Source organism: Lactuca sativa, chromosome 6, assembly GCF_002870075.4.
Source record: "Lactuca sativa cultivar Salinas chromosome 6, Lsat_Salinas_v11, whole genome shotgun sequence".
Taxonomy (NCBI): domain Eukaryota; kingdom Viridiplantae; phylum Streptophyta; class Magnoliopsida; order Asterales; family Asteraceae; genus Lactuca; species Lactuca sativa.
The window spans coordinates 94,800,194-94,820,401 of NC_056628.2; the positions used below are offsets into that span (position 1 = coordinate 94,800,194).

A 20,208-nucleotide genomic window follows, 5' to 3' on the forward strand; every position below is an offset into this window, starting at 1 on the left:
TCTCTTAGCATACCAAGCATCTTGTTGTTGTCATTCATCCAAGTCATTCCTAATCAAGTGAGTTCATACCCCTATTTCTTTACAATTTTACATTTTTAGGGGGGGGGGGGGGGGAATACAAGCCAAACCTCATAGATCTTGTGAAATTATACGAAACAGATTTCAATACACTTAGAACTGATACAATTAACACAACCATACAATTTTCATACTTTTATCAAATATTCAGATATTTCATCCCTTTTGTATATTGCTGGGCATAAGGGAGTTTTCAACACAAATCATAAAGTATCAATGTTTAACATGAATACATTAAAGAACATATAAGCTATAATAGGTATAGTTTATGGAATAATGGACTTATCAATATACGAACATAGATTCAATGTGATCAAACATATAAGCTATACAAAGTATAGTTTATGAGGAATATATTCAGCAAGTTAAATTCAAGAATTCATTTTATTCTACATGTAGTCGTTACTTTAGCATTTTATGAGTGATCATTCTTCGCATACTTACTTAAGTACTAACAAAAGTCCTGAGATTATAACCAGAGTCTCCTTGCGAGAGAACATGAGTTTGTGTATAGATCTATACGAGATTGACAATCCCGCACCATAACTGTTAGCTACAGTTAGGCCGACATGCCTGGGTTACAAAGTCATTTCAATTCCGACACCTGAAGAACGTCATTCAGGCAATCCAATGGTCAAGTATGGTTATAACAACTCATAAATCTGGTACTAAGAATATACGGTTAATGTATGCATGGTAATAACTTTAATTAGTTTTATTATAATGTAATATAACTTCTATCCACATTAAAGTTTTCAGAGCTTTCTGAACTTACTATTCATACTGGTGATAGCCAGGTTTTTCATGTAAAAAGGGGTTTCTCATTCTAATAAATAATGCACAACACATACAATGGTAACTAAACATATGAATTAATACATTATGAGATTCAGTAACAAAATACATATGTTAGAAAATAATGGATTTTCTTGGAAACATACAAATACTTTCATTAATTCATTAACCGGTTTTCCTTACAAAAACATGCTTATGAACTCACCAGCTTTATGTTGATACTCTTTCAAAACTGCTTGTATTCTCAGGAAATCAGTAGACAGATACCTCACTCAGATTTTGAGAAGACGGAGCGTATAGAGTCACGTCTTTTACTTTTGTTATACTATCGATGTGTGTGTGTGTGTATATATATATATATATATATATATATATATATATGAATCAAACAGATGTAAATGTTTTACTTAATCAATGTAATGGTTGTGTTTACTTTGATTACTATGATGCAATTGTTATGATACTACATATGACGTCCTCCACCCCCGAATGTTTCCACCATTCCGGTTTGGGGGTGTGACAGATTGGTATCAGAGCTCTTGTTTATAGTGAACTAAGTATATACCAAACCTTACATGGTATACAACTATAAACACTAAAGGGGCCGAAGTGCTATATAACTAAAAGTATACTTTAAAAATACAAGTATTTTTACAAAAAGTATACAAGCATACATATGTACAAGAAGCCATAACATGGTAAGACTACATAAAAGTATTTAGGGAGAGTTGAACACTACGGTTAAACCTGTACAGTTATGTAGTCATATGTTGGGCCACTATAACTTGATCAACCATATTTGTCTGAGATATGACCAACATGTGTTTGGGAGTGACTGCGGTGTTGCGACAAGTCTAAGACTCACCAAATCCTATACTAATGAAAACACATAGTTAAAATACTATAGGAGTATTTTATGGTACTATAACACTGCACAAAATCATCACTATTAGTACAAATCCTTATAACGAAAGACATGCAATTCCTTGTTATTGTTAATAACTATCATTATAGGTCTTTATTATCATTGTAGGATTTAGATATACTTTGCTCGAATATATCCAATTCATGATCAGCATAGAAGACTTATCGTCATTTTCCCTTGTATCTTTTAGATAAAATATTCCTCCCAGAAAGAGACCCAACAAGCAGAACAACAATCATCCGCCGCCGCCACCTCCTCAGTTCGATCCCGTCATGTTCCAGGTAGCAGTTGCAGCTCCTGTGGCTACCACAATATCTCAAATAAATCCGGGCAATGCTGGTGGATCAGGAGGTGGACCTGATCTCCGTAACCTTGACGACGATCAGGGACATGAAAAGGAGTGTTCCTATAAGGATTTCATGAACGCAAAACCCAAATCTTTCAACGCAATGGAGGAGTCATTGCCCTAACCCGATGGTTCGATAAGATCGAATCGATTTTTGAAATTTGTGCTTGTTCGGAGGCCAGCAAGGTGAAATTTGCTGCCTGCACCTTCACTGACAGAGCATTGACTTGGTGGAATAGCCGGGTCAAATCCCTAACTCTACCAGTTGCAAATGCAATGGGTTGGGAAAGTTTAAAGGAACTCATGCTTGCTGAGTACTGCCCAAGGGGCGAGATGCATAAATTGGAACACGAGCTTTGGAACCTGAAGATGAAGGGTTCCGACATTGCCTCCTATACGGCTAGATTATGCGATCTGGCTCTTCTCTGTCTGGGGATGGTCACCCTGGAAATCAAGAAAATACAGAGATACATCTGGGGATAGACGCCCCCAACTCAAGGAAATGACTTGGCTACTAAACCTTCCACTTCCGACAGCGCCAAGTGTTTAGCACAAACTTTTAAAGATCACGTGGATTGATCTTGATGCAGTAACAACCGTTCTCAAACCATTAAAGGAGAATGGTGGGAAGAAGAAATTCTGGAACAAACGTAAGGGCCAGTCCTCGCAGGAGCCCTCCAAGAAACAACAGGTAGTGGCAGTTCATGCCGCTACCACCCCTGCTGTTGTTCCCACTACACCCACAGCTCCCAGTCGTTACGTTGGAAATTTTCCCTTGTGCAACAAATGCAACGTCAACCATTTGGGAGTTTGTAGAGAGATGCAATGCGACAAATATGGCCGAAAGGGGCACATGGCTCAATTTTGCAAGACACCAGCTCAACCGACCAATCAAGCTTTTGGAGCGAGCGTGGGTCAAGCCTGTTATGGCTGTGGGGAGGTTGGGCACTTCAAGAGAAATTGTCCCAAGGCAACAATAGGTGGTAACACGGGGAAGGTGCTAGCGGTGGGCCAGGAGGAGGCAGTTGATGATCCCATTGTTGTTACAGAGCATATAGAGTCATGCCTTTTACTTTTGTTATACTATCGATGTATATATATATATATATATATATATATATATATATATATATATATATATATATATATATATATATATATATATGAATGAAACATATGTAAATGTTTTAGTTAATCAATGTAATGGTTTTGTTTACTTTGGTTACTATGATGCAATTGTTGTGATACTACATATGACGTCGTCCACCCCCGAACGTTTCCACCATTCCGGTTTGGGGGTGTGACAGATGACGCCACGTCGTGACCAACACATGGCCACTTAAAATGAACACGACCCTAAAGATGTTGTCATGTCATGGTGATCCTCGACACGACATTGTGGCCACCAAAATTCCACAGGATTAAAGCATAAAATTCATACCTAAAAACCGGGTGTTACATACATGGTGAAACCCGACAAACTAAAGGTCGTAAAACTCAAGAACATGAATTTTGGAGAGGTAGGGGGAAGCTATTTAACACTCACCAACATATAGTGGTATTTCCATCACTAAGCACACTACTAATGTTGCAGTAACCAAGACCACCACTATATTATTCCATGATATTACAGTCACCAAGACTATCACGACGAACAATATTTCATTACAGTGGTATTTCCAACACCAAACATACCACTACAATCAATACTTGCATCGAAGATAATACAATTGTATTTACAACACTAATCATACTACTAATAATTGGTTCCAACATATTAGACGTATATATATGTTGAGGGTGTAGAGTGAAAATATGTTTTGTATATATATATATATATATATATATATATATATATATATATATATATATATATATATATATATATATATATATATATATATCCTTGTACTCGTTATCTTATGAATCAATTACAATATTCAATTACCAAGTTTATCTTGGTATCAGAGCCTAACCCTAATCTACCCTACGACTGCCTCTTCCCTACCTCATCTCTCCTGTGTCGACAGTTGATACACTCACCCTTCTCTTCTCTTTGATTAATACATGGATCCTATTACTCCTTTCTCTTCATCTGAGAAAACCTCTCACAATTCACACAAGTTCGGATTCACCTTATCACCAACAAATTACGGGTATTGGAAAACAATGATCCAACCCTTCCTGATCACAAACGATTTGTACGGTTATGTTGATGGTTCCATCGAATGTCCTCCAACAATTACAGTCACCACCACTTCATCTGGTAAAGTTGGCCAACAGGTGTCATCATCTCAACCCAATCCAAAAAACGCAGCATGGGTTCACAACGATGCCCACGTACGGATGCTGATTTTGTCTACTATCTCTGAAGCATCTTTTCAACATGTTCAAGGTAATTCATCTCGTGAACTTTAGCTGTACCTTGAACGAGCTTATGCACCCCATACTTCTTCACGTGAATACACTTTAAAAACACAACTTTTAAAGATAACAATGAAGGGTGATGAATCCTCTTCTGCCTACTTGACTCGTGCACAAGAATATTCTGACGCCTTAGCAAACATTGGTGAACCCATCAAGGAAAAAGACCTTGTCATGCTGGTTATTTCAGGACTTAGGGATGAATACAATGGCCTTAAATCCACGCTCCTGGCACGACAATTCCCTACTGCCTTCTCAGAACTCCATGGCCTCTTGGCAGATCATGATTTCATGATCAAAAAAATGCCCACCGAAGTCTCACCTGCCCAAGCCTTTATGACTGTTGTTCCCTCTCATAAATCTAGCACAACCGGGTCATCTCTCCCCACTGAAACTCTTCATGTGTTTCAGCAACTTGCTCAACAGTTGGGTTTCCAACTTCATCCACTGACAAACGTATCCTCGCCACAAGCTCACTACACACAACGCTCGGGAAACAATCGAGATCGCCCTTTCAATAACAGATCTGGTCGTGGGAGAGGAAACCGACAACAAGGAAGGGGAAACCGATCTCAATTCAGTTGGGCTTCCAACCAAAATACAGTTTATGGTACGTGTAATCGGTGTGGCATAGGTCACGTTCCGTCCCAATGCCCAAACCTTGACCCCTCAACTATGCGACCAAAAACACAACCCTCTGCAAATTTTGCAGACTTCCGCTCACAAACAGGTTCTTGGCTACCTGACACTGGTTCGAGTCATCATGTTACCCCTGATATTTCTACATTTGAAAATTATGACACTTATTATGGCAATGACAATATTCACGTTGGCAATGGTACAGGTTTGCCCATCCTCCACATTGGTTCCTCTAAACTTTATGCTCCCACAAAATCTTTCTCGCTTACAAACATCCTTCATGTTCCCAAAATTAAACAAAATCTACTTTCTGTTCAAAATTTTTGTCAAGACAATAACGTCTATTTTGAATTTCACACCTCCTTTTTTGCTGTGAAGGACGAGATACCTCACACCACCCTCCTCACGGGTCCAAGTAAAGGCGGTCTTTATTCATTCGAGCTTCCGCGGATACAACCAATTTCAAAAGTTTCTTTCTCTACTACTTGTGCCTCTTCCATCACTTGGCATCAACGCTTGGGACATCCTCACTCTCAGTTGTTGAAGTCAATGTTATCCAAATACCGTTTACCTTTACTAGATAATTTTAGTTCTTTTAATTGTGATTCCTGTTCCATTGGGAAGTCATCAAAACTTCATTTGTCATCTTTCACTTATAAAAGTTCAAACTTTTTGGATTTATTGTTTTGTGATGTTTGGGGCCCTGCTCCTGTTACCTCTTTTGATGGGCACCGTTATTTCCTGTTATGTGTTGATCATTTTTCTCGCTTTATGTGGATATTTCCATTAGCAACCAAAGATGATGTGTGTGACACCTTTAAGGCATTCATGATTACTGTTGAAAGACAATTCCAATCTAAAATAAAGTTTGTTCAAACAGATTGGGGTGGTGAATTTCGCAACCTTTCCAAGTTCTTCTCAACACTCGGCATCACTCATAGACTCTCATGTCCACACACAAGTGAGCAAAACGGTCTCGTTGAGCGCTGACATTGTCATGTTGTCGAAACCGGTCTCACCTTACTTGCCCAATCTCATGTTCCACATCGTTTTTGGCACTTTGCGTTTGATACGGCTGTTTATCTTATTAACCGCATGCCATCTCGAGCAAACTCCAATATCTCACCTTTTGAACATGTCTTCAAACACACCCCCCAATTACTCCTTTTTACGGGTTTTTGGTTGTCGTTGTTACCCACATCTCCGTCCATACAACAAACATAAAATGGACTTCTGATCCATGCTGTGTGTTTTCCTCGGCTATAGCACATCTCATCATGGTTACCGGTGTTTTGATCCCCAATCTGAGCGAATATACATTGCTCGACATGTGCATTTCCATGAAGATTCCTTTCCATACCATACCATCTCCTCTCCAAACCCACCTACACCTACATCATCCAATCCGTATGTCTCATCCTACCCTAACATCCCACCTGATTTGAACTACTCAAACACACCTCCCTTACCACAACATCAATCGCCATCACCAGACCCTGAAATTGCACATGAAACACCACCATCACTTGACCAGCAGTCAACGATTCCACCTTCACAACAACATCAACCATCATCACCGCAACATCCGACACCACCACCCCCACCCCCACCCCCACCACCGTCACCACCTCTGCCACCCCTTATTTATACTTATGCTCGCAACACCCATTCTCGGTCTACCATACCCACACCAACCACATAATCTGATATGCCTCGTCCTCGTCCCTCAAACCTTCGCCCTAATCCCAAAACAATTAAACGTTCCTTTCATAACCATATCAGCACACCTAAAACAGAACCTGCCACATTCAAAGCTGCACACAAGGACCCAAAATGGAAAAAAGCCATGCTAGATGAATACTCGGCACTTCTATGAAATGGTACCTGGACATTGGCACCACGGCCACCGAACTCGAATATTATTGACTGTAAATGGGTGTATAAACTCAAACGGGACCAAACAGGGGCAGTGTCACGATACAAAGCACACTTAGTTGCCAAGGGGTTTCGCCAACAACATGGTATCGATTATCAGGAAACTTTTAGCCCGGTCATTAAAGCCACCACCATTCGGGTCATTTTATCCTTGGCGGTCACACAAAAATGGCCCTTGCGACGGCTTGATATTCAAAATGCATTTTTGCATGGAGATCTCCATGAAACCGTTTATCTTCGACAACCTGAAGGATTTGTTGATTCTGCCAGACCTGATCATGTGTGCCTTCTTCGTAAGTCCCTATATGGCTTAAAACAGGCTCCACGAGCCTGGTTTCATCGGCTTTCTACGACACTTTATACTCTCGGATTTTAGGCCTCCAAAACAGACCCATCCTTGTTTATTTACTCTTCCAGAGGCATTCTTCTTTACATGCTTGTTTATGTGGATGACATTATATTAACGGGAAACAGCCCTGCTGACATTGAGCGTGTTATTCAAACTCTTAGCCAGACTTTTTCACTTCAAGATATGGGCTTTTTATCCTATTTTTTGGGCATTGAAATTGTTAAACAAGGACCTGATCTGCTTTTGTCTCAAAAGAAATACATTCTTGACATATTGGAACGTGCTGGTCTTTCGCATGCAAATCCAGTTTCAACGCCTCTTACCACCACAGCAAACCTCTCACTTGGCGATAGTCCACAGTTTGATAATCCGGTACAATATCGCCAGATCGTTGGAGCTCTTCAATATGTCACTTTATCTCGTCCAGACATTACGTTTGCAGTTAACAAAGTCTGCCAATTCATGCATTCTCCCACTCAAAATCATTGGTCCGCCGTGAAACGAATTCTAAGATACTTGCAAGGTACTGTTTCCTATGGTCTTCTGATTAAACAAGAGTCGGCTACACTTTTACATGCATACACAGATTCAACTTACACTCCGTTGAATTTTTTTCTGATGCAGACTGGGCTGGTTGCCCGGATGACCGCCGATCCACCGGGGGATATGCTATCTACCTTAGCTCTAATCTTGTTTCATGGTGCGCATGAAAACAGAAGACTGTCTCGCGGTCATCCACAGAGTCTGAATACAAAGCTCTTGCTGATACGGTTGCAGAACTTACATGGCTTCGAGCACTCTTACGTGAACTTCGTGTCTCTACTCCTTCTGCTCCAATTTTATGGTGTGACAATCTAGGAGCCACGTACCTAACCGCGAATCCTGTCTTCCATGCACGTACTAAACATGTTGAAGTTGATTTTCACTTTGTGCGAGAGAAGGTTGCCCGACGACAACTAACAGTTCAGCATATCTCCACAGATGATCAAATTGCAGATATATTTACAAAACCTCTATTCTCACACCGATTTCTATTCTTACGTGACAAGCTACAAGTTGCTACTCGACCTTAGCTTGAGGGGGAATATTAGACGTATATATATGTTGAGGGTGTAGAGTGAAAATATGTTTTATATATATATATATATATATATATATATATATATATATATATCCTTGTACTCGTTATCTTATGAATCAATTACAATATTCAATTACCAAGTTTATCTCAACACAATAGTACTTACATAACCAAACATACTACTAATTCTTTATTAATAATCTACAAGTATAGCGTTAACGACACTAAATCCACTATTGACTTGCATTCCTCCAATTATGGTAATGATTGGTAAGAAATTGAGTACATAATCAAACAACATCAAAACCTCATCATTCATGCCATCAATTTTTTAATAACTAATATGAATGAACTTACATCAAAATTCATTAATTTTAAAGAAAACTCAAGAATATATTTTAAATCTTTTATCAGTTAAATTCTCTTGTTTTCAGTCTTCACCCACCCCTTCTCTTCAATTTGCTACACAAGTTTTCATAAAAGTAAACATTTACAAATTTACAAGAGGTGAAATGGTTATGTTTAAATGAAATAGATGCTTAAAACTTATTGTCATGCCAATAAACTTAAATAAAAATCATAATACCAATTAGAATGATAACTTTTATCATTAACATTATGATTAGGTGTGGCAATTGATGACACGACACGACAAAAATACACGAAACGAAACGAAACGAAATTGAGACAAAATTGAAATTTGAATTCGTGTTCGTGTCGTGTTCGTGTCAAGTGTAAAAAACACGACGTTGTGTCGTATCGTGTTCGTGTTCAAAATTTGACAAGAAATTGACATGATTTAACATTTTTTGTCGTGTTTTTCGTGTTTGTCGTGTTTTTCGTGTTATGTATGAATAAATATTAATTAAATACATTAATTTTTATTTCATGTTATCTTTGTCGTGTCGTGTTTGTCGTTTTTTAATCGGGTCGTTTTCGTGTTAGTTAAAAAAACACAAGATTGTGTCGTGTTCGTGTTACATAAAACATTGTCGCGTCGTGTCGTGTTAGAAAAAACACGACACGATGGCCCGATTTGCCACCCCTAATTATGATAACCCATTACCCATGTAATCAATCTGTATATATATATTATAATCACATATATATACATATAAAAATAATTATATGTAGTATTCATGACGAAATATAGAATAAATTTTTTTATGATCTATGGTTTTGAACTTAAAAGCCAAAAGAAAAATATAATAATCTAAATAAAACCCAAATTAAAAGGCAGGACCGCAGGAGCTTTACTCGCATTCATCCAAGAAAGATTGATGCTGATGATCTCGAAAAAGAATTATAAACCATATTAAAAAATCGTGCCAAATATAACCACTGATTTCTAATTTGAGAAAACAAAAATCAAAAATAAATTAGAAATCAAAATGAAACAACTTGAGAAGATACTTACAGGTTAACTCATAGTCTTCATTTTTAGGTGCGCAATCAAATAGCCTTTTATGTTTCAACCTTTTTTTACTACAAAACTATAAAATCGACATTTACTACAAATAATCTCTATTATGAGATTGATAGAAGTTTGAACATTTAGAATAAAGAAAATCATACCCGATATTTTATCTTAAAATAAACAGGGGGATTGTTACCGATTGACATACATGATCTTATATTGTAATAAAACACATTTTCTTGTTTATAAAACATTATTCAATTTATTTAGTAAAACACCCTTTCTCTTGTTGACCATTTCTTTATTGTTCAATAGTTCCATTTTTCTATAATCTCATAAGTTGCTATCCAAAAAAGTAAGTTTTGATTGAATAACTTTTTGTTCAATTCTAAAATCATAAATTCAGTTAGGTACTTAATATAGAATGTTTGTTTATATGTATTTTCAAGATTCAAAAGTTCATTATAAAAAGAATTCATTTATAAAATATAATCTGCATATATATTTCGTGCTTTTGATCAAATCGAATTTTCAAACAATTATAATTTTATGTTTAGGTAGATATTTTTTTATATTTATATAACATTATGTAACTTTTTTAAAATATCATTGAAAACAATTTGAAAAATCATGGGAGTTTCAAATGTATGTAGTGAAAGAAAAATGCTTCTTTTATGGTCCAAATAGATCAAACTCGGACCGATTCAACTAAATATACCAAACTACATATTTTTTTCTAGTGAAACCCGCTTTGTATATATTTCGTGCTTTTAAATCAAAGTGAATTTTCAAACAATTATAATTTTAGGTTTAGGTAGATGCTTTTTATATTTATATAAAATTATATAACTTATTTATAATATTATTATAAATATTTTGAAAAATCATGGGAGTTTCAAATGTTTGTTGTGAAAGGAAAATGATTCCTTTATCGGTCCAAATTGATCCAGCTCCGGTTCAACTCAATATACCCAACTACATAAATTTTTTTTCTAACTGAAACACGGTTTAAACTTGAAAAAATTCGGTTCAAAACCATTTTTGGAATTCTAAAAGTTAACTGGAGCCAATATAGACAATCTGACCAAATAATACCTTCAAAATCCTACAAAGGTAGGCATGAGGAAGTTCTCATGGTTTGGTCCCTTTGAAACATTTCACAACCTTTTGCTATTTATTGAAGATGAAACATTCTCTTGTTTACTTTCATCATCGATGTGAGATGAAGACATTGTAATAAAACACACTTTCTTGTTATAGAACATAATTTAACTTATTTATAATATTATTGTAAAGAAATTGAAAAGTCATGAGAGTTTCAAATGAATGTGGTGAAATGAAGTTAAAAAATAGGGTTTCAAATGCATGAAATTCAAGAAAAAATGCTAGCTTTATAAGTATGTATGATAGTCACATAGACTATCATATAGTTACTAGCAATATACAAATATAACATTACAAGCACCTAGCCCGTCATCTAAATAATGTATTACAATCATCTAGACTACTATTAGTTTCAATTCTATAAACTTACAATATACTATCGTTCTTGCTAAAATATATATATTAATTTTAGTTACTAAAATTTTGCTTCAATTTAAGTGTCTTTTTAATATTTTTGAAACATATTTAAGAAAATGACATGATGAAGGTTTTAACTTTTAAGGATAAAAATTTGTTTATCCACAATAAAAATTAAAATGAAATAAAATATGTTGTATTGATTCTATTGAAGCAATTTTAATTTGGGCATAGGCCCACGCCCATTTTTCTAAAGTCTAAACCGGAGACACAGGTCCATTTTCAATAGTCCCATAACTCCATATTGTCAGTACACGCCTTATCGCATCAAAGCATAAAAAGGCGGGAGATCAAAAACTCATCTAGAAATCAAATCAATGCCAAAATTCACCTGAAGGAAGAAGAGCAGAAAAATGGCAGATCCTACATCGCTGGATTTAGATGCACTTCGGAGGTATTTTCAAACCCTAGTGTACACAGTGCACAATGCACTAACAAGCTTTTTGAAGCTAATGATCGTATTTAACCAATAAGCGCAGTCGAATTAAAGAACTAGCTGAAAGTCGAACTAATTTTCACGAAGACGAGAATTTGATTACTTCAGACGAGGACGAGTTGCTCAGGGAATGTGTTTTCCAGCTTGGGGTGTGTTAGTTAATTTGAATCTTGTAGCCTCTTTTATGTTTTCGTCATTACATCCACCTTTTGTTTGTGTTTATGAAAATAGGGGAAAGTTAATGAAATTATTGAAGAATACTCGGATGTCAGTTCCTTAGAAGCTGAAGATTTGGGTACATCTTATCTCTCTATTTACATGATATTGGCACTCATCATACCCCATATTGATACAAACACACCCTTACTCGCAACTTAGAATGATGCTTGCAGTTGATACTTAACTGACAATGGGTATTTGACTTTCTTCTATTTTTTCAACTATGGAGAACAAGGGAGAACATAGACACTGATTACTTTTGATGATACTTTTAGTGTTCGCTTGCTTTACCTCCATGTTTGGGTCAATTTACTAATATAATTTAGGCAACAAACTATTTTCATACAATTTTATGTGATTTATGTCATTAACTAACCTTTTTTATTATGTAAATTAAGGCACTTTTCACTTAGATTTTTATTCCAATTAGGTCACCAGAGTAGCAATTTTTATGCACTTGGTCACCAGATAATCAAGTTCTTGGTTGCTAATTGACCCAAATAAGCGGGATCCCTAATTTATATACCTAATTGGCAAAGAAAACCGTTTTTTACTCAAATTAACAAAATTGATTGCTATAGAAGTCAAATTAATCCTCAAAATTTGAAGTATCTCCATTATCAAGTATGTGAACCTTGTCAAGGTAAAGGATACATGGAGAATTGGTTGCTATTAGTAATTACAAGCTATTTATTCTCAATTAAAGGTAGAAAGGGATTCTTCCCAAAAACAGAATAATAACCTGTTTTTTGCCTGAAAATTGTCATATTGATTGAATTGTTTATTGGTGTAAGAATGTGTTGACAAGTATCTCTATGTACATAACATAAAACACACCAAATTCCTATCAGTTGAATTCAGACTTCTTCAGCAATGATAGATATTATAAATTGTAAAACTTGTGTAATTAGATGCATATTTGGAGAATTTGAAAGGGGAGCTTTGCTCAATGGAGGCTGAAAATGCTGAACTTTCTGCTGAAATTGAGAATCTTATGAAGGGATCTTTTGAAGGTGAGAGAAATCATATTAAGTTGCATTGCATGTTGGCATGACTTCTTAATGAGCATCTTGATTTGCTATCTGTAATTGCAGATTCTATCCGGTTGCAGAACAATATTGAAGGACTGAATTCTACTATGGAGTTCATTCAATCACAGGTTGGTTTTCTCTAACTATTCTTTTTACTATTTGACTTTTGTTTTTCTTTTATATACATAAAGGGATTTGTTTGCTAATCTCACAAACATCTTTTTATAAACTTCATGTTGAAGGGTCTTGAAACAAAAAGAGCAGATGCTGTTCTTGAATGCTCTTTGCTGGAAGAACATCAACCAGAAGCCATAGATGCAGATGGTGGTTGCAAATTTAAGGTTTGATAATATAGCCATTAAAATACACATTCAATGCTTTTATCTGTTTAACTACTGATTAGCTTCTTTAATTGATTTCCTTTTAAAGCTTTTAGAGTTGAATAGTCAAATTGAGAAGAAAAGAGGAATGTTGAAGTCTCTAGAAGATCTTGACTACACTCTCAAAAGGTATTATTGCTGGGATACTAGGGTAGTGTTAGGTATGAGGGAATCGAGGAAGGAATGGAATTGGAATCACTCATTCCATTGAAATGAAAAAGAGCTGCTTGTTTTGTCTTCTTGAAGGAATGTTTTCACTCCTTAGCCAAGGGTTGTTTTGTTTTTCATTATACTTTTATTTGGGATTTGATAAGCTTTTATCAATTTTCAACTTTTTAATTCTACAATAGAAAAATCTATTCAATTTTTAGAGACCAATCAAGCATGATCATGGAATGTAATGACTGAAACATGCAGGTGTGAAGGTGTTTTAAAGATTGAGGACTTATTGACTGGACTTAAAGTCATTGAATATGAAGGGAATCGAATTAATTTGTCTTTAAGAACATACATACCTGAAATAGAAATGGCTGAACAGATTCATGAGTTATATATAGAGTTTCTGGATGCCACATTGGAACTCAAGAATGCTGAGGTATTATTTTAACACTACTAATTTATATATATATACCATTTGATGATTTTAACTTATGTTGCTTTTCATCTTTCCTTCAGATTTTCCCAAATGATGTTTATATTGGTGAAATTATTGATACTGCTAAATCATTTGCGTAAGTTACTATTTATTTTCTTTTGCTTCAAGCATCCATAACCCTTATATTTTTTGCCACCTCAGCGCCAACTCATCAATCCCAAAACCTGAACATGTTCATAATTATTACAAAATTTTCAAGTCTTAATAATATCTACACATCAAAAGATTACATTTTACATTGCAAACTTTAACCTTACGAATTTTCCTACTTTTTGTATATGTTTGATGAAAATAAAAGTATATAGAAAACCAAAAAAGTAAAAAAAAAACAAAAATATGTAAAATAATTAGTTATTCTTGCAGACACCAATTTTCTCTTGTTCCAATTTCTGAGAAGAAAACGAGCTTGGAGTGGTTTGTGCGAAGAGTGCAGGACAGAATTATTTTAAACACATTAAGGAAATCTTTGGTCAAAGATGCAAACAAGTCAAGGTAAAAGTAAAACTTTGCTTCATTTTTCTAAATTTATTTCTTTTGCTAAAAGTGTTTTGGTTTGTGAATAGGCATTCAATTGAGTACATAGATAGAGATGAGATGATAATTGGTCATATGGTGGATGGAGTTGATGCTTTTATAAAGCCATCTCAAGGCTGGCCAATTTCTACTTCTCCATTGAAGCTTCTTTCTTTAAAGGGCTCAACTCAATCTTCCAAGGAGGTTACTTTTAGCTTTCTTTGCAAAGTTGAGGTTAGTCATGCACTTATTTAAGACCTAAATAAATAAAAAAAAAAACATAATTTGTATATGATTACTAAATTGTTTGTGGTTTCAGGAAATGGTGAATTCGTTGGATGTGAAAGTATGCCAGAATCTTTCTAGATTTATGGATGCAGTTGAAGAAATTCTCAAGCAAAGAATGCGTATACAACTCCAATCTGAATCTGGTAGTAGCATCAACAACTGAGTTTTTCCTCTATTTAGGGTCTTGTCTTGTTACTTTCATCAGTTTGATGTATGTTGGTTACTTCATGTGCAAACATAGTTCTTTGATATGTTTACGGTTCATGAATGAAAGTATGAAATGTTTTGCAAAGAGTGTTTCTCTTGTATTGTACTAATATTATTAAAAAAAGTTGTTTCTAAACATGTCTACATGTGATGTATAGTTGAAAATAGGACTTCTGTAATTTATATCAAACTAAAAAAAGTTGTAGTACATGTATAAAATTATTCACAATGTGCGTTTCTCACGTATTGAACTTATATCATGCAAGAAAACGGTTTCTAATCAATTAATCATGTCTAGCTTAATATATAGTTGAAATTAGGGATATCAAAACTTAATGAATTTTCTTCGATGGTTGAACTTTCGTTGGGAATTAAAGCACTTCCAACAAGACATTGAGATATCACAATTTTATGACTGTCTCTTGGTTTAATCATATAAAATTATCTACTATGTTTACCATCAGAGGTGGATGGAGCGTACTGAAAAATCGAAAGGGTGCGTGACGGTATTGTCAACGGAACGATTATGATCATGGCGAGCTAGGTACCACTCAATTGGAGAATCATGAGTCTCTCTCTCTCTCTCTCTCTCTCTCTCTCTCTCTCTCTCTGAAAACAATAATATTTTTATTTTCTTTTTATTAATATTTTACTAATATAAATACCCTCCTCCATCTTTTCAAAAACTACACCTTTCTCCAATTCCATTCGTTTTCTCTCCAAGCCCATCCAAATTTTATCTAATTCCATTATAAATGGATTCTCGTGGCAAATCCAAACAAGAACGGTTCTAGCTAGAGACGCAACCAACAAAACGAAATTGTTTCTCAAAATTTTCTATTTTTCGTTCCAAAACCTTAAATCCAAACTACCCACAATACCGACACTATCAACAAGAATATAACCCCCTCCTAATGCAACAATCGTACAACCAATTTTGTCTTCCCTCAGAAAATACTAGTTATAATTTGTATACACATTATTCTCATTCAATTTCAGCAACCCAATACCAATATTCAGTCTCTAATGGAGGTCTCCTAATTTCAAATGTAAAACATAGAATCCAAAGAATCTAGAGATGAACCCAGTCCCGTCCAAAACGAACAAACAAGCGATGAACTCGAACCTATCGTTATGACTTTGGCTAAGGTTTATATCAACGTTATTGAAGATAAGGAACATGACAATCAACAACGGTTAAAGACATTTTAGGAGGGGGTTCTAGAGTATTTTAAAGTTCAATTGGGAGGTTCGGATTATACAAGACACCAAATGAACTCCAAATGGAAGGATCTCTAATATATATATATATATATATATATATATATATATATATATATATATATATATATATATATATATATATATATATATATATGTTCAAATGAGAACAATTCTTATATTGAGAACATTTGAGAACAAATTTCAACTACACATCTAAAAAAAGGAACGTGTCATTTAAGTGCTAATGAAGAAAGGGGTTATCTATAATTTAACTAATGATTCCCTGTGCTTTGTTTTTCACGCACAAACTTCGTAACACCCTTCTCTGGTCCTGTCCTCTGCCCAATATCGACTCCTCCCGTTATGCCCCTCCGATATTGACACCGCCTCCTAGTGCTTTTCTTCTTCCTATGAACTTTCATCTATGCATGATACTTGTTCCAAAAATTCAATGCTCAAACTCAACAATCTGATCTTCCGAAGGTATTATCAGTACTCTCTTTCTCTTTTTTTTCTCTGTGTGTGTGTGTGTGTCTATCTCTCATTAGCATATTCTAGTTTGATTTGTACTTTGATCAGGAAAACAATGGATCTGATCGAACTATGAGTCAGATTCATGATATTCTGAAATCTGACATCGTTCCATTTATAATCACGAATCGTTTCTTCTTTATGCTAATTGTTGGTGTCAATGATAAATGAAAATAGTAAGCTCTAGGGGATGGGTTGGAGTCTATTAGAGAGTTCATGATCACTATAGGATTTCATGCACACAAGGTGTTTGTCATATTGTCCGAAAGAACCTAATAAGTGTAAAAGTGGCATTTTATGTGAACATCCTTAACTTTGAACCCTCATCAAGCCAAACATTAAAGTCCTTAGGATAAATTGAATTTCACATCTCAATATCCTAATGAGTAACCAACAATCATGTTAAAAGTGATAAACTTAAGGCTTAACCATTAAGTACTTAATAGAACACCAAAAGTGATTTAAAAGCTATTATGATCAATTTTCCCAAATCTGTCCTCCAACTTCTAAAATTCGTGCAAGTCAGTAGGAACAACTAAAAATCATGAGACTTATTTTTATGGAAATATTATTGTGTCTAGTTTCTTCAAACTTTGAATCACATTTCGAAATTCTAAATCCTTGAGGGGTAAAATTGGCAATCTTCTCAGTTTGGTCCATGCGGTCACAGATTTCATTCATTGTCTTCAAAAAATCATAATAAATTCATCAGAACTCCAAATGCCAAAATTCCAAAGCCTATAGTTATATATGGATGTATAGTTTCCCACATATAAAGGGTATGATGTAATTCTTAGTAGATTGGTACAGTTTATTCCAATAGTGTTGAGTGGTCCATAATGTGACAGCTTAAAGTTACTAACTTGTAAATTTAATATAAAATCAACCAAAAATCATTAGAACAAGATCTTTATATTTTTGAAAAGTTAAAAGAGGGAAATTTACCAATATTATTTTATCGAAATTTAAGAATGGGTTGAAAGGTAAGAAAACAGATCCCAACAGAGCACTACAATCAAAGAGAAAATAAGAAAATATATACATAAGTTTTATAAGAGTAATACAACAAAGCACAAGCGAAATAATGTTATGATTGTTGTGTAGGTTCTCGGAAAGGAAATGACCCAGCTTGCTCATGCTATCTAATTTTCAAGTTCAAGGAGGCGAGTTACACTAACTCTCCTATTATGTAGGGATTACATGTTTTATGATATTGTTTACGGTTACCCTAATCCGGTAGAGTAAATAAGGAAAGGCAAAATGTAGTTTGTTTTTAGTGTAACATGCAGACACGATTCATTTCCACATTCTCGATTCATTAATTGTTCTTGTGTGTTAAATCACATGCGATTATATGATCTAATCACGTATGACTTATATGCACAAGATTCATTTTTGTGTTTTCGATTCAATTGTAACGACCATAAAATTTCAACCAATTTTAACTTTTCAAAAACAACCCATTTTCTTAATGTTATTACAAAAAGGTTTTCAATACAATTATTATCAGAGTCTTCTTAGAATCACATCATAAAACATAATCATGAGGAGCGGTACGATCACGCCTTTGCCTTGCCACGGTCTCCTGAAGAACCTGAAAAACATTAAAGCACAACTGTAAGCTCGAAAGCTTAGTGAGATACCCCCAAAATACCAACCACATATACCATACACGCATAACATGCCATATCATATCAAAACACAGAACAACCATGCACTTCGGGTCTACTGTGTGACTGGTCCGCCGCACCGGCCAACAGTCCACCTGGTCCACCCTCCGAGTCTATCCATATACATCGAGTCTGCAGTGTGATTGGTCAGCCCGCACCAGGCCTTCAATCCACCTGGTCCACTCTCTGAGTCTACAGTATGACTGGTCCGCCCGTATCGGGCCTTCAGTCAGCCTGGTCCACTCTCCGAGCCTCGGCACGTCTGGTCCGCCCTCTTGGGGCCTACAGCCTATCCGGACCGCTCGCTAAGCCTTCGAGACAACCGGTCTGCCCTAGGTATGTTGGCCTACAACACAAAGCAGGACCCGCCTCAACCCAACCCAGTCCAACAACCATGTGCACATAAACATACAATCATATAACAATTCACAATCATCAAGCCGATCTAGCAGATCACATATCATCATCCTAACCAGGATACCGACCTAACCGGTCACTAGCATAGCATCATCCTATATACCAGGATACCGACCTTAACCAGGTCTCTAAATAATACCATCCTAACTACCAGGATGCAAACATAGCAAAGCAATAACATAACAACGATACCCGGATCTCAGTCCGATAAAAGGGCCGACCTTGGTGCCTTAGATCCTGTTGATATAGTGAGGATAACTCACCTCGCAACTGCCAAAACTCTAAACTGAAGAAGCAGATTCCCGAATCACCGCCTCACCGAAAATCCCGAACTATCCGAAGAAGCAAAATAACCATTAGACCAAGCACAATATCCTTCCAAGGGTAAATTGACCTATTTACCCTTAACTCAATCCGGCCCATGACTAAGGCCCACAATCAAATTATGAAAGGCCCAACACTAGATAAGCTCTCAAGCCCACTAATGGCCCAAAGATCAAAAGTCCGAAGTAAAGCCCAATATTGGCCCAATTTACTAAATTGGGCCCACCTCACCAAATGGGCCTAGACCCATGGTCCATAATAATTAATGAGTCCACAAAACTCCATCCATAATGTCCAGTCACGGCCCAAAATCCAGTAGCCCAATAACAGCACAAAATGAAAACCCAACAGAGGGAGTACGCTGGGCGTACAACGCTGATCGCGAAAAGGAAACGGGACGCAGACCCACTACGCTGGGCGTACTCTCAGTTACGCCGGGCGTAACTCTGCTAAACTACAACTCCCCATAAGATCTTAATGGCTTTAGCTCTTAAGTCCAAACTTCAGATCCATAGACCAAATATGCCTAGGATTCATAAAGTCTCAAACTTTATTACTTGGGACGTCCATAAAGTTCTTAATCCAAGGTCTTAATCCATTAAGACCTATCTATAACACATAAGAGACAACCAAAACCCTTGGGACCTCATTTTTCTTACTCAAGACCTCTCTTAAGGTCTAAAAGGACAACTAATCTCAACCAACTCAAAACATGCACCAAGATGAGGGTTTTTGGGACAAGA

At 35.9% G+C, this 20,208-nt stretch overlaps 2 protein-coding genes across 2 annotated transcripts; both read left to right on the forward strand.

Annotated features, from left to right (window-relative positions):
* Positions 1-6,447: 6,447 nt before the first annotated feature.
* Positions 6,448-6,909, forward strand: LOC111895961 (protein TRACHEARY ELEMENT DIFFERENTIATION-RELATED 7A-like). Its single transcript, XM_023892012.2, has one exon. The coding sequence runs from the start codon at positions 6,448-6,450 to the stop codon at positions 6,907-6,909; it is 462 nt and encodes a 153-aa protein (XP_023747780.2).
* A 4,887-nt stretch (positions 6,910-11,796) lies between these two features.
* LOC111895940 (uncharacterized) lies at positions 11,797-15,435 on the forward strand. The gene is made up of 12 exons (XM_023891998.3): positions 11,797-11,964; positions 12,050-12,155; positions 12,238-12,301; positions 13,137-13,238; positions 13,320-13,384; positions 13,499-13,597; positions 13,686-13,765; positions 14,054-14,231; positions 14,312-14,367; positions 14,655-14,783; positions 14,855-15,038; positions 15,124-15,435. Exons 1-12 carry the CDS (start codon positions 11,924-11,926, stop codon positions 15,253-15,255), a joined length of 1,236 nt encoding a protein of 411 aa, XP_023747766.1. The 5' UTR covers positions 11,797-11,923; the 3' UTR covers positions 15,256-15,435.
* The last annotated feature ends 4,773 nt before the right edge of the window (positions 15,436-20,208 follow it).

What these genes read in the sequence shown, in the direction of transcription:
- LOC111895961 (XM_023892012.2), top strand. Translation starts at nt 6,448, where the DNA reads ATGCTGTGTGTTTTCCTCGGCTATAGCACATCTCATCATGGTTACCGG.
- LOC111895940 (XM_023891998.3), top strand. Translation starts at nt 11,924, where the DNA reads ATGGCAGATCCTACATCGCTGGATTTAGATGCACTTCGGAG. An exon ending in AATGTGTTTTCCAGCTTGGG is followed by an intron (nt 12,156 to 12,237) that starts GTGTGTTAGTTA and finishes TTATGAAAATAG; the next exon opens with GGGAAAGTTAATGAAATTAT. An exon ending in TGGAGTTCATTCAATCACAG is followed by an intron (nt 13,385 to 13,498) that starts GTTGGTTTTCTC and finishes TTCATGTTGAAG; the next exon opens with GGTCTTGAAACAAAAAGAGC.